The 25,998-nt window shown below is 45.7% G+C and overlaps 1 protein-coding gene across 2 annotated transcripts in view; it reads right to left on the minus strand.

The window, feature by feature from the left end:
* Window positions 1-22,734, minus strand: part of FBP2 (fructose-bisphosphatase 2) — a 35,261-nt gene extending 12,527 nt beyond the window's left edge. Inside the window, exons 1-5 of one of the 2 annotated variants that reach the window (XM_055349980.2) lie at window positions 18,689-19,287; window positions 17,990-18,092; window positions 15,847-16,009; window positions 13,236-13,328; window positions 157-297 (exon numbers count right to left, since the gene is read on the minus strand). In XM_055349980.2, coding sequence (XP_055205955.2) covers window positions 157-297; window positions 13,236-13,328; window positions 15,847-16,009; window positions 17,990-18,009 — 417 coding nt within the window. In that variant the 5' untranslated portion in view covers window positions 18,010-18,092; window positions 18,689-19,287. Of the gene's footprint in view, window positions 1-156; window positions 298-13,235; window positions 13,329-15,846; window positions 16,010-17,989; window positions 18,093-18,688; window positions 19,288-22,459 lie in introns of those variants that run through there. The other variant, XM_004048296.4, reaches the window with a different exon arrangement.
* Between the last annotated feature and the right edge of the window lie 3,264 nt (window positions 22,735-25,998).

A 25,998-nucleotide genomic window follows, 5' to 3' on the forward strand; every position in this document is an offset into this window, starting at 1 on the left:
TGATGATGGTTTTGGCTCCCCAAACTAGGCTCTCAGGACCCCTGGTCCCCGAAACAAGTATTAGGAATAACCAGGACATTATCGCAGAGAACTGGCATTAAGGCACAGAGGCCCATGGAGTCCCCAGGCACAGATGATGCCATATTCTGTACCTACCGGGTCAAGCATGAAGAGGTCCACGCCTTGCCCTGTGGAGAGAGCCACCAGGGTTGCACTACCGTACAGCGCATAACCTGCGGCCACAATATTGCGGCCACACTGCAGGGCATCCTTTTCAGAAGGCTCATCCTCTGAGGTCTGTGGAAGAGAGGGATAAATGCCATGTGTTATTGTTGTCTCTGGAGAGAACACTTTGCCAGGGGCCTGGGCTTCAGATCTCCTCGAATCACTGAAGGAAGCGCGGTTCTTTGAATTTTAAGCTGCTGCAAATCTATCCAGAGGAAACAAGGGGCCATGTTGCCAACAGTTCTAGCTGAGCCATGGCAAAGGCCATTCTTGGACTTCTTCCTTCCTGTTTTCCAAACGCATGTGTCTGTAGCCTGACAAGAAAAGCACTCCCAGATGCTAAAACCATAGCCCCTCTTCATCATAAGCCATGTTCCCAAGCCACGATACTCACAACTCAGATCACTGAGCTGAGTGTGCAGTGTCTCACTCTGCACACTCAACAGCCCTTTGGGGAAGATAGCACCATCACCTCCATGGCTCAGAGGGAGAACTCTGAGAGCAAAACCACCTAAGATTAACAACCTACTGCAGCTGGAGCGGCTGCACAACTTGCCCAGCAGCAGGAAGCCCTGATTCTGCCTTTCTCTCTGACTCTGTGGATGCTCCTTCTCACTTGCTTCTCTTCCCCGCAGCACCTCTTCCTCTGATTCCTTAAATGTTGGTGCTCCTTCTGTGGCCTTGGTACATCCAACCAGTGCAAAATGATTCCTCCTCACCCCCTTATCCAAAATGGGGACTCTTAGCTGCTACATTTGTATTGAGTTACCCCATCTCCCACGACACACACACACACACACACACACTTATTTGATGGGGTCAAGGATAGATTCATAGATTTGTGATTCATACTGGCCCAATGTGAGTCTCTCCTCCAGAAACCTAGAATTGGAGTACAGCATTGTTGTGATGTACGTAGAAGCTTTGTAAACCTGAATGTTCTTGCCTCCATGTTCTGACCTCATGGTCTGGTCTTCCAGCGCTTGACGCCATGAGCACTCAGAGCTGCTTCTCTGAAGCTCCCAACACATTTTCATTCATGGGCTTAGTGTCTGACTTCCCAGCTAGACTGTGAGCAACTTGGTGGCAAGTACCAACTCCGTCTTGTTCCTGTCTGTTTACCCATCACCTAGCACAATCTGGTCCACAGATATTGCATTTAATTCACACACACACACAACACACACGAGTTTACACACACACATATATACATGCATACATGTAGTGATTTTCAGCATAAGAATCCTATACACATTTTTTGGATTTATACTATTCCATTTTTTGTGTGATTGTAAATAGCACATATTTTAAAATGTAATTATGAATTAGTTTATTGCTAATATATAGAAATCTAGTTGATTTTGTATCTTGATCTTGTATCCTGTGACCTTGCTAAACTCACTAGTTCTAGGAAGTGTTTTGGTTTTCCGTTTGTAGGTTCCTTGGGATTTTCTACATAGACCATCATGTCGTCTGCAAGAACAGTGTTATTACCTGCTTTCCAATCTGTATGTGTTTCATCATCTTCCTTGCCTTATTGTGCTGGCTACAACTTTCAGGATTACATATGTTGGGTAACAGTGGCGACTGAGGACATCCTTGCTTTGTTACTGATCTTAGAGTATAAGCATTCACTCTTTCACCATTAAATGTAATGCTAGCTGTAGATGTACTTGACAGAGTTAAGGGACGCTCCTCCTCTATTTCTTGTTTTCTAAGACTTTCTTTTTTTTCAGAGACAGGGTCTTGCTCTGTTGCCCAGGGTGGAGTGCAGTGGCTTGGTCATGGCTCACTGCAGCCTCCAACTCCTGGGCTTAAGTCATCCTCCCATCTCAACTTCTTGAGTAGCTGGGACTACAGGTATGCACTACCACCCCCCTCTCCAGCTAATGTCTTTTTTGAGATGGGGGTCTTGCTATGTTGCCCAGGCTGGTCTCAAACTCCTGGCCTCAAGCAATCCTCCTACCTCAGCAAGTTTCTTTTTTAAATAATGAATGAGTGTTGAATTTGTTCAAATGTTTTTTCTCCATCAATAGATACGATTGTGTGATTTTTCTTCTTTAGCCTGTTGATATGGTGGATTACACTGACTGATTCTGAATACTGGATCAGTCTTCCATCACCAGAATAAACCCCACTCAGCCATGGTGTATAATTTATTTTATGTATTGTTGAATTCTATTTGCCAATATTTTGTTAAGAGTTTTTGCATTTATTGATAAGGAATATTGGTCTGTGGTTTTTTTTTTGAACAATCTTTGTCTGGTTTTTGTATCAGGATAACACTGGTTTCATGAAATGAATTGGGAAGTGTTCCTTCCTATTCTCTTTTCTGGAAGAGACTGAATAATCTGTGAATATTTGTTACGTTTTTCCAGTAAACCATCTGAGCCTGGAGATTTCTTTTCTTGGGCATGAGTTTCTTAATAGTATTGAGCCCTGTAGATAGCCATTCAAAGTATCTGTTTTATATTGGGTGAGTTAGAGTATTGTAGTTTTTGAGACATTGGTTCGTTTCATCTAAGTTGTCAAATGTATGCATGTGGAGTTGTTTCTAATATTCTCTTTTTATCCTTTTTAAAAACAAGGCAACCTGAGATTAACAATCTACTGCATAAATACACAATTCTCTGATCATTTTCCCAAGATAAATTCCCAATAATTAAATAATTGGGTAAAAATCTTTTGATACATATTGAAAAATTGTCCTCCAGAAAGAGTGCATCAATTTATACCTTTACCACTAATAATAAGAGAGTTCATTTTAATTCAGCCTGGTAAACACAAGATAGCATTGTCTTTTCAACTTTGTCAATTTGACAGGTGCACAAAATGACATCTCTTTTGTTTTAACTTCTATTTTTTATGAGTCAGGTAAAACCTTTTATATGTTTATTTTGACCATTTTTATTTTGTAAGTTGTCTCTTTCATGTCTTGCTTATTTTTCTATCAGGATATTCAACTTCTTGTTTATTTTAATAGCTCTTTATATATAAAGGATATTAATGTCTTGTATATGTCACAAATATTTTCCTCCATTGTCATTGCCTTATTTATGGTGCCTGTTTTTGCAGTGCAGTTTTAAAATTAAAATTATTCATGACATTCCATATGTTTTCTTCTCTTGTCTTTATGTTTAGACTGAATTTCTCCTACATCAAGACAGGATGACACAAATATTCTTGTCTTTTCTTTCTGGTTTTATTCCCCACCTCTCTACCAAACTCATCAACTCATCTGTAATTTATTTCTATGCATGGAAAAAAAAGAATGGTTCAGTTTTTGTATTTGTCTAATGGTCCTGAGATTTCAAAAACCCAGTTTATATCAGCAATCTTAATTGCCATGACACCTTTCTCAGTAAATTTTATAGTAGTTTGCAAATGATTTAGTGCATCTTTTTATTTTTTTCTACACCAATAAATATCTAAGCCCATCAGATAAGTGGTGCTTCCTACCACTACTTTTTGGTAAAATTAATGAAAATTGCAAGAGCTCCATGTATTTGGTGGTAGAAATTATGAAATGTGGACTTTTTTCCTTTTTGTTGAGGTATAAAGCAATATAGCAGAGCATACAAATCTTAATGGTACATCTTGATAAATGTTTACAAATATATAATATACACTTATGTGTATTTATAGAATATTTTACATAACATCCAGATCCATTTATATAACATTTCCAGCAACCTAGTGGACTTTAAGCCTAGTGAAGCCAGGCCTAGTAGTCTCTTCCAGTCACTATCACCTCCTGCCAAAGGTAACCTCTATTCTCACCTTTATCACCAAATCTAACTTTATCTGGTTTGGAACATCATATAAATGAAATGACACTGCATGTGTTCTTTTGTATGGCTTATGATTTTCAAGTTTATTTCTTTGCAATTTTACCTATGTTGTTATACATAGCAGTAGTTTGTTCTTTTTCATTGCTGCGTAGTTTTCTGTTGTATGACTATATCACAATTTATTTCTCCATTCTCATGTTGATATGCATTTGGATTTTTCCGGTTTGGGGCTACTATGACTAATTTCTCCATCTTTGGGCAGACACAGCATTCCTTTCTTCTGTGTGGGTCCCAGGAGTGAAATTGCTTGGCCATAGTGTGTAAATATCTGTTTAGCATTAGTAGGTCCTATCAAATGTTTTCCAAAGTAGTTATACTATTTGATAGTCCCACCAACGAGGTATAAGAATTCCAGTTTCTTTGCCAACACTTGGTATGCTTAGTCTTTTTAGATTTAGCCACTCTGGAAGAGGAGAATGGTGTCTCACTGTGGTTTTAATTTCCATCTTCCTAACGTAACTGGGCAGCTTAACTTCGTAATATATTTTAAAACATTTTTCCCTTCTCTTGGGTTTCAAGATATAACCTTGAAGCAAACTGCAGAAGCCTTTTCTCTTAGCTATAAAATAGCTCCCTTTCTCACCGTATATACTCCCTGCACATTTAGCTAACTGAATGCTAGTATCTATATGTGCCTTCTTAGAAGTTCCAGGAGGTAATCTTGAGATGGACAGACCAAGCATGGAGACCTAGCTGCAAAATTCCAGAGATTACTTCCATGCAGCTAATTAACAACTCGGCCACTGTTGAGATGATGTCAGCCTGAGGTCCAGGTGGACTGGCACCAAAGATAATCACAAAAACAAGACCCAGAGATACTGTACTCAGCACAATTCTTGCATGCCCTCCTTAATCAAGTTTTCCTCTTTTAAACCCCTCCCTTCCCCCGAAATAGTCAAAGTGGTTGCTTTGATGGGAATCTGGCCACTTCCCCTTTACTAGTTGTGGTTAATAAAGTCACTTTCTATCTACCAGGCCTCACTCTTGTTAACTGGACTCTGCAGGCAGTGAGCATGTGGACCTGCATTCAGTTACAATTTTAGTGGCCCATACAGTGTGCTCTGGGGGCCCAAGCCCATGGTCTGGTTTCTATTGGACAGGGCCTGTGGGGCTGCCTGTGGGCTCCAGTTGCTTGTGGCTACCTGACCCCTTGGCTGGAATGCTAGGGAGTCTCCTGCAGCTGCCTAGATGCTTTTGTCTTGGGGATCCTCTCTTTCTCTTCCTGCTGCAGTGCCTGCTACCTCCAATATTTCACTGGTGCACTGAAAGTGACTTTTAGAGAAGTGACAAACTTTGGAATTTTGGAACTTTGAAACTTTGGAACTTGGTGAGTTAGTCGGAGTGCATTTGACCACCATCTGCCTCTTTTGGGATGTCACTGGGACTCTGCTCTATTTAGACTTGGCCACTAGTGACACCATTTGAGCATTTTATGCATTTGTATTTGTTTGTATTTGTGGCACCCTTGGGGCCTTGCTGGGTTCAGGCTGTTCCAGGGCTGGGGTTGGGGGGGCATTGGAAACTGAGGTGAGGGATTTGGGACTCTACTCAGCCCTCCCTCCCCCCACTTCTTCCAAGTCATCCTCCTGATAATCTTGGAGCACCTACAGCCTTATTCCTCTTGGCCAAAAGCACCCATAGCTCTCTCTGGCTAGAAACATTTCACCTTGACTGGTGACTTGCAAAGGTGGGAAGGGTTCATCCCACACCATGTAGGTCTGGGGCACTGAGGCTCTCCCTGACAGGAGATAAACCTGGGTGGTGAGGGTACTGACCCCAAGCCTTGCAGTGGCTGAAAGGCTCACAAGCCTCCCCTCCTTCCTTTCTCTTTCCTCTTCCTTCCTGTAAAACTTGACCTTTGTCCTCTACATCTCTTTCTTTTCTTTTTCTCATTTCCTGTCCAATCCAGGGGTTCAGCCTTGAAGGAGAAAAACAGTTTCCAACATCATGGCCTCTGATTTTGTCATCTTCTCTGGGACTGGTTACATATTCTGGCCCATTTTTGTGCACATTTTAAACTGATGGGCAAATTACAACAAGAAAAATTCAGAGTTCAAATGGTTAACCTACACTGTGGAGTTAAGTAGAATCTTCTTTAGCTCTCTACCTTCCTCTCTTTTCTGCCTGCTTTAAATCTGCTCTTATTAAACTGCTGGTGCGAGACAAGACTCATTATTTATGGTCTAAATTGAATATAAACATTGAAAACTCATTTGAAACTGAACAGCAAAAAGGGGTAAAAGATTTAAAAAGAAAAAAACCCAAACTGCCATAGAGACTGCTTTACCCCAAATTTTGGCTGCCAGCTTTCCTTGGATTACCTATCAGGGCAAACAAAGTTAGCCACGTGGACAGCTTCCAATTTTGTCAGAAAAATAACTTGAAGCCAGCTTTTATAGGTCAGTGAGTTTGTGATGCTATCTCATGATTAGAGTTCTCAGATAAAAGCTCTTAGACCTTTGTTTGTGTATGGATGTATACATGTTTAGATATGTTTATGTAATGTACATGTTATAGTTATGTTCTGTGTCGTGTCTAGCATGCTACCAAATTGGCTTATAAGTAAGTGAGTACACATAAATTAAGTTCAAATGCCTTCCAAGTTCACATGAATCTTTGATAAATAAAACTGGCTTCAAAAATTATTAGTAAAATAAAAACAAAAATGCCTTCAGAATCATCAGCATACATTTGTGTCTAAGCAAATAAATTTTATATTTGTCTCTGCTAAATGTTTAAAGTGTCAGGGTTTGGCGCAAAGATTGTAAGACTATAACCCAGCCAAACACAGAGTAATCTTTGTGTAATTTTTTTGACAAATAAGACTAAGTTAGGATTGTTAGTTCAATGAAAGCAACTGAATCCTCTAAGTTATTGGCAAAATGCCCATGGATTTAACTTTGAGGTTCTTACTTAGGTGTTCACCTAATGTTCGGACTTTTAAAATGGTTAACAGGGAAATAACTTTAAATAATGACTAACTTTGTATAATACCTGTTTTCAGAAAGAATCTAGATAAACTTAAAGATTAAAAAATTAAATACACATAAATGAAATATATGTTTTTTAAGTGAATTTTTTCTGTAATTTAAAATCTTAAAATTATTTTAAATTAAATAATAAATGCTTATTGGATGTCTGGTTTACTTCTAATTTTTTAAAAATTATAATAAATTATGGGACTAATTTACAATAAAATATGGGAAAACATGGTTCTAAAATTGTGAAATGACTTCATCTATAAAATGCTAACATCTGACAAACCGTTCAGGACTTCTTGCTTACTAAGTTTCCACTAAAATTTAAAGTTAGTAGAAATAAAAATTCTAATGACTATATAATTCTATGAATTGTATTCGTATTGTAAAAATAATTTTATAGGCTGGATGCGGTGGCTCAGGCCTGTAATCCCAGCACTTTGGAAGGCTGAGACAGGCGGATCACAAGGTCAGGAGATCGAGACCATCCTGGCTAACACAGTGAAACCCAGTCTCTACTAAAAATACAAAAAATTAGCTGGGTGTGGTGGCGGGCACCTGTAGTCCCAGCTACTCAGGAGGCTGAGGCAGGAGAATGGCGTGAACCCAGAAGGCGGAGCTTGCAGTGAGCGGAGCTTGCACCACTGCACTCCAGCCTGGGCAACAGAGACAGACTCTGTCAAAAAAAAAAAAAAAAAAAGGTTATTTTAAAAGAAAGAATAATTTTATATATTAAAAAAAAACTTGGCCAGGCACGGTGGCTCATGCCTGTAATCCCAGCATTTTGGGAGGCCAAGGCGGGCAGATAACGAGGTCAGGAGATGGAGACCATCCTGGCTAACACGGTGAAACCCCATCTCTACTAAAAATACACAAAATTAGCCGGGCGTGGTGCCGGGCACCTGTAGTCCCAGCTACTCAGGAGGCTGAGGCAGGAGAATGGTGTGAACCCAGTAGGCGGAGCTTGCAGTGAGCCGAGATTATGCCACCGCACTCCAGCCTGGGCGACAGAGTGAGACTCTGTCTCAAAAAAAAAAAAAAAAAAAAAAAAGTTGTATGGTAAGTTCTTGTCCTAAAAATAATGACTGATATCTAAAGAAACAAAATTCAGGACAAGTCAAAAAGTTTAAGCATGTCATAAATGGTTTGTATAAATTGTATTAAAGTTTGTGGAGAATTTATAAAAGAATTTTGCATGTGATTAAGTTACCTATAATTAAAAGGGGATTATTTATAATAGCCCCCTATGTTTAAAGCAAGGTTGTCTGTCTTAAGGTATTTATTTGCTCCTAATAACAAGAAATTTTACTTTTATAACCTCTTTCTCTTAAAAACTTCTCAGAATCATATCTCAGAAGTTTGGCTTTGCTGTGTCTTGCTGCTTTCAGCTTTTTCTCCCCTTGAGAAGGCCTGAGAGGATAACTCTCTCATTCAGCTTTTTCCTCAACTCTTGTGATCTTTTTCCTCCAATTTTATTATTATGGCCTGGCACTAAAACATTTTATCTTAAAGGTCTAGGAAAGCAATGTTTTCCTACATTATTACTTGATTCTGTACTTTCCTTGATATGTCTAAATTTGTCAATATGATTAGAAAGCTTCTCATGCAGTTACTGAGAATTATCTATTTCCCTGATACACTCCCAGTTTGACTTCCAGGTTATCCAAATAGGCTTCCCCTAAAGAGAAGCAGCTACACTGCAGGTTTTTCTTTCCCTGTCTGGTAATTCACTTAAGAAACAACATTTTACATTTTATCAAAATAATTCCTATGTTGTCTTTATTAGGTTTTAATTGCTTAGAAAAGTTGAGATCTAAAAGGGTTAAAGTTTGTACAACCATATAACGTTCTGTATTGCCTTTTATTTGTTTGTTTGTTTGTTTGTTTGTTTGAGGCAGAATCTTGCTCTGTTGCTCAGGCTGCAGTGCAGTGGCACAATCTCAGCTCACTGCAACCACCGCCTCCTAGGTTCAAGTGATTCTCATGCCTCAGCCTCTCAAGTGGCTGGTCCAACACACCCAGCTAATTTTTGTATGTTTAGCAGAGACAGTGTTTAGCCATGTTGGCCAGGCTGGTCTTGAACTCCTGGCCTCAAGTGATCCACCTGCCTCAGCCTCCCAAAGTGATGGGATTACAGGTGTGAGCCACCATGCCCAGCCTGGATTGCCTTTTAAATCTTTCAATTATCACTCTGGTTAAATGAGCAACTATTGTTTAACAATGACCTACAGTTCTGTTTTAATCAATTGTTTTGAGCCTTTTAACATCTTTAACTTTTTCAAAATTGAATCCTAAATTAAGTTTCTGACTTTCTGCTGGGGTTTACCAAAGCTATAAAAATTAATCACCGCTAGGTTTTAAAATCATTTTACAGGTTCCAGACAGGTCAAAGTCTCTAGTATCACTACCTCTAGTCCCTAAAAAAGGCCCTTATCAGGTACTATTAACAAATCCTTGTACAGTTAAGTTACAGGGCTTTGACTCCTGGGTGCACATATTTCATCTAAAGAAGGCATTGGCTCCTGCCAGTATCTGATACCAAACTCAAGCCAACCAAAGCCTTGTCTCTGGATCCAGGCAAAGGTGACAATCAAAGTCACCTGCTTTAATGAGACACAAGGACAGCCTTGTAGTCAAAACCAGTAAGATTAATTTATTAATTTTGCCTCTGTCTAAAGTAATATGATTTATTCTATGCCTTAATACCAAATAATTAAAATGCTTAACTACCTATAAGCCTCCTTTCCTGTCATTCTCAGAACTAGGCTCGGCTTCTGATACTTTAAAACATTACTAATTCTTTGTATTTTGTTTTACCTCCAGAATTGAAACTATTCAATCCCCCAGGCCTAAAGACTATCGTGGAAGAAGTGAGCATCTGAGATAGTAAGGGCCAGTCTTATGGGATCAAATTAATTCAGAGCCTCCAAATCCAGGACAGACACAGAGAGGCTTCAATGGCTGAACAAAATGCTTGTGTTTTGTGCAGCTAAGTGCTACTAGCAAAGCTCACAGTAGCTTGGTGTATAGATTTGTAGATAAGTCAATTTTGGAAGCTTGCCTTTTGGCTTTGGGTTTTTGGCTTTTACATTGCTTAAAAGGGGTTTTAAGGTTAATGAATGCCTGGCCACCTCCATTCCCATCTGGCCTGGAACATTTAACTGGCTTCCACTGTTTTGACTCTAAGTCCCTGGGCCATAGGGGTCCCATCGAGGAACATCATGGACCCTGGGAAGGTAACCATACCACCCCAGCATCCACATGGGACAAAATAAAAGCTTGGCCATCAATACTGCCCCTGGAATACCTTGACAAAAAAGGGAGAATATAAACTAAAATAAAATCCTAAGACTCTCAACAGACTGAATGGACCTGCCTCTTGGCCGAAGGAAATCCCCAGATAAACTGAAAAACGAGTTCAGGCCATGGCAGGAAGCGGGATCAGACATGCCTCCCTATACCTTCCCCCACTTTTTGGAATTAGGCACAACTGAAAACCCTAAGATTGACAAAATAGGCTGTTTGTCACAATAAAATACCCAATTAGAAACGGGACCTAAGGCCACGCCAGGCAAGGGTTAGTCACTCCCTCCTATTTTGAAGAGGAAACAATGTCCTAACTGCCATAGGTTTTTCTTTTTCTCTAGCAGCCAAACAAGCGCTGGCCTTAAGATCAGCTGACTAACTCACCCCCAGCCTCTTGTTCCACCAGCCAAGACTACAGCTTTAATTAGACAAAAGACTAAATTTCAGTAGCTCTCCTGATAAAAGACCACCAGCCATGGGCTAGGTCTGGCCAGTTTACAGAAAGCACACTCTGTGTGCCTTTATGTCCTAGAAAGATCTTTTGATATACAGGACCTAAATGGAATACATTCCACCTCAAAATAAACATGGGTCATACATGCATATTTATTCAATACACATATGTCAGGACCATCTTCATAAATATTCATAGCTCCTCCTATAATCTGTTAAATATGTGTGTGTGTGTGCGTGTGTGTGTGTGTGTATAGTTTGTTTGTTTTGAGAGGGAGTCTTGCTCTGTTGCCCAGGCTGGAGTGCAGCGGTGCAATCTCAACTCACTATAACTTCCACCTCCAGGTTCAAGCAATTCTCATGTCTCAGCCGAGTAGCTGGGACCACAGTCACATGCCACCACTCTTGGCTAATTTTTTTTTTTTTTTTGAGACGGAGTCTCGCTCTGTCACCCAGGCTAGAGTGCAGTGGCGCGATCTTGGCTCACTACAAGCTCTGCCTCCTGGGTTCACGCCATTCTCCTGCCTCAGCCTCCCAAGTAGCTGGGACTACAGGCACCCACCACCACGCCCAGCTAATTTTTTTGTATTTTTAGTAGAGGCGGGGTTTCACCATGTTAGCCAGGATGGTCTCGATCTCCTGACCTCATGATTCGCCCGCCTCGGCCTCCCAAATTGCTGGGATTACAGGCCTGAGCCACCCTGCCCAGCCCCGCCCCCCCTTTTTTTTTTTTTAAGACAGTTTCACTCTTGTTGCCCAGGCTGGAGTGCAATGGTGCAATCTCAGCTCACTGCAACCTCTGCCCCCGGGTTCAAGCAATTCTCCTGTCTCAGCCTCCTGAGCAGCAGGGATTATAGGCGCCCACCACTATGCCCAGCTAATTTTTGGTATTTTTAGTAGAGATGGAGTTTCACCATGTTGGCCAGGCTGATCTCAAACTCCTGACCTCAGGTGATCCGCCCACCTCAGCCTCCCAAAATGCTGGGATTACAGGCGTGAGCCACCATGCCCAGCCTGTTAAATATGTATATTTTGCCAACCTGTTGTCAAGCCCCACAGGAACCCCAAATATAATTGACAGTGGGGACCATGAAGTATAAGTAAAACTAAGTGCTGTACATACTTCCTGAATAATGCCCAAAACATACCCTCAGCCCCACAAGACACAGAAAAGCAAACTGCTACTATGTCTTACTCCCACAGTGTCTTTAAATCATATGGCTGTAGATATCCTAACTACAACCCAAGGCAACACTTGTGCATGAATTAAGGCTGAGAATTAGATATCTACCAGATTATTCTCACAATATAACCCAAACTATACAGGCCTTAAATACTCATATTTCTGCCATAGATTCCCTATCTCAAGACTCTGTAAGAGCACGGTTTAATCAACTTCCTAATACATAGAAGACTCTCAAATACAATGTAACTGGCACTCTGCTTATTGTTCTCTTTGGTTGCTATGGATTGTTTGAGAGAGTCTTGCTCTGTCCCCCAGGCTGGAGTGCAGTGGCATGATCTCAGCTCACTGCAACCTGCACCTCCTGGGTTCAAGCAATTCTCGTGCCTCAGCCTCCTGAGTAGCTGGAATTATAGGCGTGCACCATCACCCTGGCTAATTTTTGTATTTTTAGTAGAGACGGGGTTTCACCATGTTTCCCAGACTGGTCTCGACCTCCTGGCCTCAAGTGATCCGCCTGCCTCGGCCTCCCAAAGTTCTGGGATTACAGGCGTGAGCCACCGCAGCTGGCGAGGTTGCTATGGATTTTATTGCTGTTGTACACTTTATATAGAATGAAGGACAAGTTTTCTGAATTGTGAAGTTTCTAGTCCTGCTGGATGTCACAAACCCACCCAGCTCTCTGTTGCTAGGATTTCAGGGTAGGCAGAATGGCCCAAAAGATACGCCAGTCCCCAGGATCTGTGAATACCCAGCATTACATGGCAACAAAGACTTTTCAGGTGTACTCAGGGGTTCGGATTTCAAATAGGGAGATCACCGTGGACCTTCCAGGTTAGATTAGTTCAATCTAATCCAATGAGCGTTAGCATAAAACTTTCTGTGGCTGGGGACAGGAGAGATGAGGCAAGAGGGGGAGAGGATGTCAGAGATTCAGAATGCCACCTGGAACCTAATGCCATGTCTGACATTTGTGTTGCACCCAGACTTTCAAAACAAGATCTCAGCTGTCCTTCTGTGTTACCCTCCCAGGAATGCCAGAAAGTAGGCAGATAAAGAATCGCCAATCCAGTTCTTCTAATGAGGAGCCCCAGGCAGAGAAAAGTTGGTGGTTTGCCTACAGTGGCTTTTCTCGTTAGTGGAAAGACAGAGGGTAGGACTCCAAACACATGGTTTTCAGCCCAGGCACCTTCCAGAGACCACCACAGGAAGGTGGTGTAAAATAGCCTGTCTACTCACCTTTCTATAGATGGCAAAGATGGTTCCGATGGAGGCCAGGCAGTCAATATTGGAAGATCCATCCAGTGGGTCAAAGCAGACCACGTATTTCCCCTAAATCAGAGAGGAAAGCACCAACTGGTCAGCACATCTTCCCATTAGCACAATTGCTCTGTGTCAGGGCTGTGCGTGGCAGAGTACACCAAATCGAAAAGAGATTGAGAACCACAGCATATCTTTATCAAAAAACACCATGACTTACGGAGGGCAGGGTGCCAGTTTATACACAAATACTCCTCTGGGTTTTGTATCCATCTCACCTGTCTGATGCGAAGACCAGAAGATAAAGTGTGTTTTGAGAGACCAACGTCCCCCACACCCACCCACTCTGCTGTCACAGGCAGCTCAAGCCACCAAGGGAAGCCCCAGGTCCTTTTTATAGCCCCCTGTGTGCAAGGTCACAAGAGACCCTTAGTGATGGGGACCGGAAACCCCAGGCCAATTAAACACGGGTAATGCAACTTCAAGAGAAATGAGGGTCATTTCTCCCTCCACTTGATTTAGTTTTCCCTGACTTTCCAGTGAGTATTGGCCTAGCTTCATTTGAGCTTTGTTTCCTGTTTTTTTTCCTTGCTCAGCCAGAGTAGAAAAGAAAAGTTAGATAATTTGTAACCTTGGAAATTCCCCAACATCTCTATAATAATCCAATTTTTTAAAAAAAAATCTAATTTAGCCCATTCATTCATGCATGCATGCATTCAGCAGATACATGTTGAGCTTCCAGCATACGCTGGGAAGTGTTCAAGGCCCTGGGGTTTGTTTCCGGGGGGTCAGTGATCCCGGCAGCAAGGCTGGATTTCATGGCACCGACATTCCAGTGGGAGAACAGACAGAGAGCACACAGGTCAGGACACACACAAGCAGGCTGTGGCACGTGCCCTAAGGAAAACCCACGCAGGCTGGGGGCTGGAGAGCCATGAGGGGGGTCACATTTGATGACAGGCCTGACTAGAATTAAGGAATGAAGAAACACACAGAGACCTAGAAAGCAAAATTGTTTTTTTTTTCTTGTTTTTGTTTTGTTTTGTTTTGACAGAGTCTCACTCTGTTGCCCAGGATGGAGTGCAGTGGTGTGGTCAGAGCTCGCTGCAGCCTAGAGATCCTGGGCTCAAGCAATCCTCCCACCTCAGACACCCGAGTAGCTGGGACTACAGGTGCACACCACCATGCTGAGCTAAATTTTTATCTTTTGTATCTTTATGTTGCCTAGGCTGGTCTCAAACTCCTGAGCTCAAGCAATCCTCCCACCTCAGCCTCCCAAAGCACCGGGATTGCAGGTGTGAGCCACCGCGCCCATCCTAGAAAGAAGAATTTTTGACAGAGAGATCAGCAGGTTTGGAGTATTCAAGAGCTGCCATGGGCCAGGCATGGTGGCTAACGCCTGTAATCCCAACACTTTGGGAGCCTGAGGCGGGTGGATCACCTGAGGTCAGAGTTCAAGACCAGCCTGGCCAACATGGCGAAACCCCGTCTCTACTAAAAACACAAAAATTAGCGGGGCGTGGTGGTGCATGCCTGTAATCCCAGCTACTCAGGAGGCTGAGGCGGGAGAATTGCTTGAACCCGGGAGGCAGAGGTTACAGTGAGCTGAGATTGCACCATTGCACTCCAGCCTGTCCAGCCGGGCAGTAGAGCAAGACTCCGTCTCAAAAAAAATAAAATAAAATAAATAAATAAATAAAGGAACTGACATGAAGACCTATGTGGCTATGTGGCTCAGGCCAATCGGAGAAGACAATGGTAGATCAGACTGGAGAGAGAAACAAGAGTCATATCAACTGAAACTGAAAGTTGGAAGTAATAGGTGTGATGTAGCTAAAATTATGTGAGACGAGGGCAAAAGTGCCTTGTGCAGTACCTGGCATAGAGCAGAGGTTAAATAAATTTGGCTTTACTTTAAATTCTTTTCCATTCCTCCAGCTAATCACAAAGAAATGGCCTCTTGTCTATTGACTATATTGCAGCTGAACATTGATTGAAACTTTTGGCCATTGGCAAACGTCTCTGTATAATAAGCTGTGTGTGAACCCACAGTGAATGCAGACCCTCCCTAGCCGTGCCTTCCTTCACCGACTTCACCATCCTACGAGGCAAGAGCACAGGAGGCTTGTGGTTTTGTTTCTGGACCAGTCTAACAGCTTGTCAGGCACAAAGAAATCTCTGCTGAAACTGTAACCCCTCGCAAAGTGCCGGCTGGCGGAGGGGGTGGAATGAGAAGGCGGAGCAGTGAGAGGCTGTACAGTACAGCTCTTCCCTGGACTCCACAAGGTTAAGCCCCCAAAAATTTGGCTCTTGTTACTGATTAAGTGAACAGCCACAAACAAGCGCCCACTGAGGCGGTTCCTGCATCACTCTGAACTATTTCCTGAATGAATCACTGTCCTACTGTGGAGTCTTCTTTCTCTAGACAGCACGAGATTTCCAAGTAGAGAAGTATGCAATCCTTTGTTTCCAGAAAACAAATGTTAAGAAATAGAGGAGAATCCCAGGAATTAAAGAAAAGCAAGGCAGCTTATTTCCGGCTCAGTATCATCATCTACTGGCGAGCGGGCACCGCAGCCCCATGACGCACCCTCTTCTCCTTGGCGGTGATGATGGCGTCCTTATTCTCTTCTGAGACCAGGACGCAGGTACTATAGGAGGATTGGAGCATGTTGATCACCAGGGAATTGGATAGCACGTCCAGTTTCTTCACCTCATCTCCCGTCACGTTCACGCTTCCTGCGATTCCATACCTGAGAAGACAAAAGGCTGAATGAGGAAGTCACTCGGGGGTCTTAACTCCAGCAAAGAGCCCGGGACCCTAAAACGCCAGCAGTGAAGTCCCCTCTCGTTCTGTGTCTCTGGAGTCTCCAAGTCACACGTGCAGAAGAAGGCGATTATGCCTCGCAGGATGCCTCTCAGCCTTGCCTCCCTTACACCTTGGAGTCGTTGTCATATTTTCTTAGCCTTCCAATGAGATGACCCAGGATTCAGTCTCACTAAAACACAAACCCAGGCTCAGCACGGGGAGATGGAGCAGACGGGGGGGCTCATCAAATCAGACCCATTGACATAACTGAGGACTCCAAAAGTAAAGGACCGTGGCCTCCAGCTCCTGGAATCTGTTTTTTCTTTTTTCCTTTTTTTTTTTTGAAACGGAGTCTTGCTCTGTCGCCCAGGCTGGAGTGCAGTGGCACGAACTCTGCTCACTGCAAGCTCCGCCTCCTGGGCTCACGCCATTCTCCTGCCTCAGCCTCCCAAGTAGCTGGGACTACAGGCACCCGCCACCACGCCCAGCTAATTTTTGTCTGTATTTTTAGTAGAGACGGGATTTCACCATGTTAGCCAGGATGGTCTTGATCTCCTAACCTGGTGATCCACCTGCCTCAGCCTCCCAAAGTGCTGGGATTACAGGCATGAGCCACCGTGCCCGGCCAAGCCCTGGAATTTCAAGTCTTTGTGGATTGTCCTCACACAGTGCCCTGCTGGAATGAATTAAAATTGCCCTGTGGTAGCTTGGTGTTACTTGAACTGAGAAGGAAATGTGGGGGCAAACTTATTTCATTTTTTTCTTCACTGCCATCCCAAGCAGTATAAGAGAGTGCTACTACGAGAATTCTATGCCAGTCAGGGCCAGGGCCTCGTGCCTGTAATCCCAGCACTGTGGGAGGCCGAGGCGTGTAGGTCGCTTGAGCCCAGGAGTTCAAGACCAGTCTGGGCAACACAGTGAGACCCTGTCTTTACAAAAAAATATAAAAATTAGCTGGATGTGGTGGCACACACCTGTAGTCCCAGCTACTTGGGAGGCTGAGATGAAAGGATCATCTAAGCCTGGGGAGGTGGAGGTTGCAGTGAGCTGTGATCACACCACTGCACTGCAGCCTGAGCGATGGAGGGAGACCCTCAAAATAATTCTATCTAGAGGCTTTGGGTTTTAGAGCATTCATATGCAAAGGTCTCCCCACTTCCACCCTCGCCCCTTCAGGGGGTTCTCAACACACCAGCAGGAGGGGTCCTCCTAAAGTGCCCCCCAGTCTTACCCAGAGGCAAAATCCAAGTCCCCACAAGTGGGTGTCAGGCACCACCATGGAATCTCTGCGCCCGGGTTGGCATGGCTGCCCGTCTCTCTCATCCTCACAGGGCCAGCCCCAGCCTCTGAAACCTCCAAGGCACACCTGCCTTGTGACTGACTGCCCAGTGGCCTTGCTGCCCCACCCGGGACACTCTTCTTCAAGAGCCATGTGGCGGCCACCCCAGTCAAGCTTTGGCTCAAGGATCATCTCTCAGTGGTGCTTTCTCTGGCCGTCTGTTTGGAGCAGCATCCCCTGGTCCCCAACATCTTACTCGATGCATTTTCTCCTCTGCCCTGACCACCATCTAGGTCCTGTTTATTGTCTGTGAGCTTCCACAATGGCAGGATTTTTTTTTTTTTTTCCATTCTGAGGGAAGCCGTATCCTTCATGTGTCCACCCTGCACCACTACAGCAAGGTTCAGCCACCCTGCCACCCTCTCACGTTCCAACAGCCACAGATGTCCCTGGGCCAGCACCCAGCAAGCGGCTCTGGTCCTTCTCGCCTTCACTAATGGTGTTCCCACCACAGCAGTGCTCTCTGCCCAGCTTTCTTCCTGCTATTCCTCCTTTTCCTCTCTGGGACACCTCCCTGGTCCTCTCAAGTGGGCCCCACACACCAGAAACACCCCATCATCCCTCCTCAGTGTTCGCCACACTCACGGACTGGCTTCCTGCTGCATGACCTGCTTGCAGAGGGCAGGATCCGTCCTTCTGTCTGTTTCTGCAGTGCCCAAACACACAGCCCATGCTCCATGTCTGCTCACTGAGTTATGAGGAAAGGATGGCAAGAAAGGAATTTCCTTTGCCTACTGATGTGAATGCTATTTATTTGTTGAAGGAAATTCTCAGGTGGTTCTAACAGGTAGCCAGGGTTGAGAACCACTGATCTACCTTAAGCTGGGGACAAACTCATTTCCCACCCTCTTCCCTGAACGGCACCCCCACCTCACCCCCCAACACCAACCCCCACCCACAGCACATCATTTGGTGTCTGAGGAACTATGACGTGAGCAGTCAGCTGTCTTGGAAAACACTCCTAGCAGCCCTACCCCAAAGACTGTGCCTCCTGGTCAAGACAAAAGCAAGCAAACAACAGCAGCAACAAAACTAGGTTGACTGCATCTGAGTTTCAGGGGACCACAAACGCAGGCCCTGGTTCGATATGGAATCTGAATGCGCTTGCCACTGGAGAATGAACAGCGGGCCCAGGCCTGTGGTGGGCAGAGCTGAGAAACAGCCTCTGTCTTGCGCTTTGCAAATCCCCCCTCATCCGCCTAACCCCACCCCTCAGCCGACCCCCTGCACCCTCCCTCCAGGTAGTGGCCAGCACCCCTCCTCCTGGAAAGGATGGAAACTCACCAGGAGATGTGAGTTCCCGGCAATAGCTTCACCTGAGATGATGGGTGAAAGGGGCTCTCTAGCCCGTAGGACAGTATCTTGCAGAGTTCTGACTGGCACTAAAGCTCACTAACAGTCTCTGAAGGAATGATCCCCCACGGCCATGAGAAAGCCAAGGAGAGGCTCCGGGCGGGCACTCCAGCCTCTCTTGTTCCCACCATAAGCAGAAGAGGAAAGAGAAGGGTAAAACGAGACTCTCATAACTTTTAAATTGCATTCACGGAGCCCTTGCTAGAAATATCTCCCCAAAAGGAGCCAGGGGCTTGCGGTCCCCTGCCTGGGTGGTGGTGTGTCCGGAATTGGTGGGTTCTTGGTCTCACTGACTTCAAGAATGAAGCCGCGGGCCCTCGCCGTGAGTGTTACAGCTCTTAAGGTGGCGCATCTGGAGTTGTTCGTTCCTCCCAGTGGGCTCGTGGTCTCACTGGGCTCAGAAGTGAAGCTGCAGATCTTCACGGTGAGTGTTACAGCTCATAAAAGCAGCGTGGACCCAAAGAGTGAGAAGTAGCAAGAGCAAAAGAACAAAGCCTCCGCAGTGTGGAACGAGACCCAAACGGGTTGCCAATGCTGGCTCAGGCAGCCTGCTTTTATTCTCTTATCTGGCCCCACCCACATCCTGCTGATTGGTAGAGCCGAGTGGCCTGTTTTGTCAGGGCACTGATTGGTGCGTTTACAATCCCTGAGCTAGATACAAAGATTCTCCACGTCCCCATCAGATTAGTTAGATAAAGAGTTTCCACACACAGGTTCTCCAAGGCCCCACCAGAGCAGCTAGATACAGAGTGTCGATTGGTGCACTCACAAACCTTGAGCTAAACACAGGGTGCTGATTGGTGTATTTACAATCCCTGAGCTAGATATAAAGACTCTCCACGTCCCCACCAGACTCAGGAGCCCAGCTGGCTTCACCTAGTGGATCCCGCACCGGGGCTGCAGGTGGAGCTGCCTGCCAGTCCTGCGCCGTGCGCTCGCATTCCTCAGCCCTTGGGTGGTCGATGGGACTGGGCGCCGTGGAGCAGGGGGAGGCTCGGGCCGCATAGGAGCCCATGGAGTGCATGGGAGGCTCAGGCATGGCGGGCTGCAGGTCCCGAGCCCTGCCCCGCAGGAAGGCAGCTAAGGCCCGGCGAGAAATTGAGCGCAGCGCCGGTGGGCCAGCACTGCTGGGGGACTCAGTACACCCTCCGCAGCCACTGGCCCAGGTGCTAAGTCCCCCATTGCCGGGGGCCAGCAGGGCTGGCTGGCTGCTCCGAGTGCGGGGCCAGCCAAGCCCACGCCCACCCGGAACTCCAGCTGGCCCGCAAGCGCTGCACACAGCCCCAGTTCCCGCTCGCGCCTCTCCCTCCACACCTCCCTGCAAGCTGAGGGAGTGGGCTCCAGCCTTGGCCAGCCCAGAAAGTGGCTCCCACAGTGCAGTGGGGGGCTGAAGGGCTCCTCAAATGCCGCCAAAGTGGGAGCCCAGGCAGGGGAGGTGCCGAGAGGAAGCGAGGGCTCTGAGGACTGCCAGCACGCTGTCACCTCTCAGTGGGAGTGTGAGACAGGCCACACACAGCCTGGCTGCTGCAGGATGGAACACCACCTTTTCCCTTCCTGAGAAACAATGCCAGGGTCTTTTTAAAAATAATCCAAGTGTCTTCTTAGAATTTCTAGCCACTGGGCTTCCCCTGCTGCCTCCCTGGGTGTCTGTTACACAGGAGCCAGGGAAGGTTGCTGTCTGACTTGGCAGAATATGGGGTCCCGGCTGGGATATGGGGCCCCTGTTGGCCCCAGGACCCTGCCTCAGCCGCCCAGAGGCTTCCACTGGCTGCGCCTGCCACCCAGTGGTCATTGACGGCTCAGGCACAGGCAAATCTGGTCTGGGCTTAGAACCGCGTTAGTGACAGGCACTGTGCGTGTCTTACGGGGCCGGCACAGTTGAAGTCGTCATCACATGCGCTCGCTAACTGCAACAACCCTAAGAGTTAGGGGTGCTACTATCCTCTCCATTTCACAAAGGGAATCTAAGGTCCTAGCAAGAGTAAATCACGCCCATTATCACACGGTAGGAAATGCCAAATTAATAAGCACCTCAATTATCCAGTTCCTAGGGCCACTTTGTCTCCTTGCTCAACCGCCATAAAGTCAGAGTTTTGCAGCAGATAAGCAAAACCCCTACCATGGCAGCCACTGCCTAGCCAAGAGCCCTGCACAGAGGGGGAGCCCGATTTATGTGGATGAATCACCCTGAGATGGACTCAGGCAACCGCATTGAGGATAGCAGGGTCTGCACAGGGAGAGGCAAAGTCCCTGTCTACCGTCACTCAGCAGGGCTGTCACCCACAGGAGAACAGGGCACCGCCTGCCCTCACATTCTGGAAGGCGATTAAATGCAGAGAGTGGCTGTTATTGCCAAATGAGGTAAAAACAGAGCTAAAGCATCCACACACAGGAAAAAAGCAAGGATAATGCACCGTTAACCTGGGTCCTGCTACTGGGTCACCACCCCTAAATAAATAGTCTGTGGTGATCAAATGATAATTACATCTTGTAATCTAATGCTATCACTTTTTGTGTTAAAAGCACTTAATTGTTCAGAGTAAATATTTTAAATGATTGGACTTTGTTAGCTCCTCATTTTGAGTCTCTTTCATGCCCAAAATATGTGTTCCTTCAGCTCCTGAGAGGACCTCCCCTGGAATTACTACAAGGGAAGCCCAAAGAAAGCTGGGGTTTTGTTTGTTTGTTTGTATGTTTTGAGATGGAATCTCGTCCTGTCACCCAGGCTGGAGTGCAGTGGTACGATCTCGACTCACCGCAACCTCCATCTCCCAGGTTCAAGTGATTCTCCTGCCTCAGCCTCCCGAGTAGCCGGGACTACAGGCGCCCGCCACCACACCCAACTAATTTTTGTATTTTTAGTAGAGACAGGGTTTCAACATGTTGGCCAGGATGGTCTTGATCTCTTGACCTCATGATCCACCCACCTTGGCCTCCCAAAGTGACAGGATTACAGGCAGGAGCCACCGTGCCTGGCCACCGGGTTCTTTTTATTACAGACTTAAACTGGACACTGGGCTGTGACCATCAGCAGTGTAATGTGAACCTGGCCTCATCTGTGCTCGGATAAAGCACCAAAGAGAACCCTGTGGAAGAAACCTCTGCGCTCCCCTCCCAGGACTAGCACCTCCCGGCTTCCTGCACACCAAGTGGAGGTGAAGATAAAGAAAGAGTCACAGAGAAGAAATAAAACACGTAGCCAGCAAAACACTCCTTTAGATGATGAGAGAGCAGATGCAGGAAGGGGCTCTACCAAGCTTCCTATGTCGTAAATAATTTCCAGCTCCTAACATATTTGCAAAGCTTATTACAATAAAATACTCATGTCTGCAAAAGGCATAAAGAGATATTTCACATCACCCCTCTACTTCTTTGTTCCAGTGAGACTCTCTCTGTGCAAATACAAGTCATGATAACACAATACATATTTTAATGCAACAAGCCACTGCACTTGGTATCATTATAATAACTGGAAAAATTATATGTGTATTTCTTTATAGCATGTTTTCGTTCCTTTCTCAAAACAAGTCAAAGGCCCCTTTATCAAAGCACACGTGATAGGAACTTGAAATGCAGCTTTCATCTAGGGCACACAGGGCCAATAAGCTTTGGACCCAGTTTCTTGCCAAAGCACCTGCAGCTCCCACACCCCTGCCTGGGCCTGGGGTGCTCTGTGCCCCATGCCTGCTCCCCAGGACTCACAGGTGGGCCAGGCCGGCCTTGCGCACAGCCGAGGAGATGGCTTTGATGGCCGTCAGCATTGAGTTCAGCAGCTGGGTGAGCTCCCCAGTCCCTTTGGCCTGACGCCCCTTTTCCATAACGTAGCGGGTCAGGGTGAGCATGTCAGTTTCGAAGGGGCTTCTGTCCGTCATTTTGGCTGGAATGCTTCAAATCCTTTTCTCCCGGCAGGAAACCTTGCTTCTGAGGGCTGCAGCTCCGCAGTGTGGAAGCCGATAAGAAATCTGTGCTGGCCCTGCCAGGATCTCTAAGGAAAAGGGCCCAAAACACATGACTCAAACAACTGCTGGGGCCCTCAAGGAACTCCCTCTGGCCTCAGGGACTGTGGCAGCTGCCAGGGAGCCGCAGCAGTCTGTAAATAGGACGGGCTGCCCAGAAACATGGAGCTGCTTTCTCCTGCTGAGCACCCCCTTTCAAGATACCAAGAAGCCACCATTTAGGCACAGGTGGGAGGTGAGAAATCCAGTTGATTAAAAAATGATGCATAAAACCCTCTTATTCCAGGCTCCAAAGGATTCTTCACATATAGTGACTGCAGGGCCTGGCTCTCCCGAGGGCGGAGGTGGCAGATTCACAGGTTCCTTATCTGGGACATAGGTCACATAGTAACATAATGGCAACCCCAGAATTCCTTTAGCCAGGGTTTGGAATAAGTTAGGAAAGAATGCTTTTTATTTCCAGTAGGCATGTATGACCAGTGGATATCCACAGTAGAGATCCAGATCTGGAAGAAAACTATTATATTCCTAGCACAGTTCCTGGCACCAGTGTTATTTTGTCAATATCTCTGGATGTCCACTTTTGTAACAAAAATTGCTTATTAAAAAGGAAACACTAAAGAAGTGGATAAAGACAAACCTCCTCACCACCAGCCCATCCTCCCATCCCACTCTCCAGAAATCACTGCTACTAGGGCTGGTGGCGGTCTGTGCAGCCAGTAGGCACTGGTGGGGTGCATATGGTGGTGGAAGCACTTTCTCTAGGGCCAGCCAGACCTGGCTCTGAGTCCCAAGCTAGCTATCTGTTGGTTGCATGATTTGAGAAAGTTATTAAACCCCTTGGAACCTCAGTTGTCTCACTCTTAAATGAGCATAACCGTGAAGCATCCATCTTATAGAGTGGCTGCAATGAGATGTACCTAGTATAGTAGGTGCTCAGTACTTTGTTACCTATTATTGCCCTTCCAGTCTTTTTTTTTTTTTTTTTTTTTTGAGATGGAGTCTCGCTCTGTCGCCCAGGCTGTAGTGCAGTGGCATGATCTCGGCTCACTGCAAGCTCCGCCTTCCAGGTTCACGCTATTCTCCTGCCTCAGCCTCCCGAGTAGCTGGGACTACAGGCGCCTGCCACGACGCTTGGCTAATTTTTTGTATTTTTAGTAGAGACGGGGTTTCACCATGTTAGCCAGGATGGTCTCGATCTCCTGACCTCGTGATCTGCCCGCCTCGGCCTCCCAAAGTGCTGGGATTACAGGCGTGAGCCATCACGCCCAGCCGCCCTTCCAGTCTTTCAATGTGCTCACAACTATTGTGCAATCATACATAATCTCATTTCACAAAACAGTACAACATGCACATTTCTCTGAAGGTCTTTTCCCCTGACAGTTATGTCGATTAGAATGTGTTCAGCTGCAAGAAATAGAACAACTAGAGCAATTTACACATGGGGGTTTATTTCCTGATAGACCAGGAGTGCACTAGGAGGTGGTGGCTGGTGTTCATTCAGCTGTTCTTGGTTCCACTGGGACCCCTCTCTGTCTCGTCTCTGTCATCCTTGGTCGGCTGGATTGTGCCCCTTGCTTGGCATCCTGGGGGCACAAAATGTCACTGCAGTTCTGAACATCTGGCCCACGTTGAAGATGCAAAGAGGGGAGCAAGGGCAGCTCCAACCACATCAGTTCCCTTTTATTAAGAAAGAACAGTTTCCCTGGAACCCATCCTCACACCCCCGTAGACGTCCCTGTGCACAGCATCTGCCAGATCAGGGTCGTGTGGTGATGCCTGCAGTGGGAGCTGGGCGCTGGCATTGGATCAACCAAACTGGTTGAGGAGGGCAACCAAATGGTTGAGATGGGCATTGGTGCTCACAATTTATGTGGAAACTTTCAGATAAAACTAAGATCTACCAGTAGATCTTAATATGCAGGTTTAAGATCCCAAATATATATATATGTTATTTATATATTTTTTTAGTTCCAGAAAGCAAATATTATGGGAAGATGTCCAAGTCAGCACACAGAGGCTTGGATCATTCCAGCTTGTGGACATTCAGATAATTTAGGTAAGTTTGCTCCTCAAATAGTAATGCAACAATCATCTTTATATTGGGGCAAGTGCTTCAGTAAGATACAACCCCAGAAGAGGAACTGTGATGTGACAATGTTCTAATTCTTTTTGCGGGGGTGTGGGGGTGTCTATCTTCACTTACCAAGAAATATGCTACCTCTTAATAGAACAAATACAGGATTCCATACCCTTTTTGTGATTTTCATTCAATCTATTTCAACTTTCAACACTGAGGTGAATGGATAGATGGAGAGAGATGACACCTCTAATCTCAGTGTGTGGCACACATTAATCCACCCAATTATTTGATCCAGTAGTGCTATTTTTACAGATGAGGAAACTAGGGCTTCCTAGGGATAACACAGCTACTAGCTGGAATCTCAGCCCAGAGCTACCTGAGGTCAGTGTTCTTTCTCTTATGTGATACTTTCTCCCATTCTAGGATGCTCCTCCTCCCTAGATGACTGAGCACCATACACGACAATGCACATACGCCTGTTAACACAATTAGAACATAGAATAAGACATGAGCTTAGAATCGAGTTCTAACAAGAGAGATCACTATGTATAATAAAACAAGAACATCTGCCTGGGTCAGACCAGAGTATTGCTAAATCTATACCCGAAGGAAAGAAGCCTGGGCCGGGAATCAAAGCCCTCTGGGACTCAGATGCCTCAATTTAAAAATGAGATCCAGCTGAGCACAGTGGCTCACACCTGTAATCCCAGCACTTTGGGAGGCCAAGGCAGGGGGCGGGGGGGAATCACTTGAGCCCAGGAGTTCAAGACCAGCCTGGCCAACATGGTGAAACCCCATCTCTATAAAAAATACAAAAATTAGCCAGTGTGGTGGCGTGCACCTGTAGTCCCAGCTACTCAGGAGGCTGAGGTGGGAGGATCACTTGAACCTGGGAGGCAGAGGTTGCCGTGAGCCAAGATGGCACCACTGCACTGCAGCCTGGGTGACATTGAGAGTCTGTCTCAAAAAAAAAAAAAAATGGGATTAGACTTCATGATCCCTAACTGTATTATCTTCACTTAGTTTTAAAAACACACATTTTCGGCCGGGTGCAGTGACTCACGCCTATAACCCCAGCACTTTGGGAGGCCAAGGCAGGCGGATCACGAGGTCAGGAGATCGAGACCATACTGGCTAAGATGGAGAAACTCTGTCTCTACTAAAAATACAAAAAACTAGCTGGGCGTGGTGGTGTGCACCTG

The sequence above is a fragment of the Gorilla gorilla genome, chromosome 13 (assembly GCF_029281585.2).
Source record: "Gorilla gorilla gorilla isolate KB3781 chromosome 13, NHGRI_mGorGor1-v2.1_pri, whole genome shotgun sequence".
Taxonomy (NCBI): domain Eukaryota; kingdom Metazoa; phylum Chordata; class Mammalia; order Primates; family Hominidae; genus Gorilla; species Gorilla gorilla.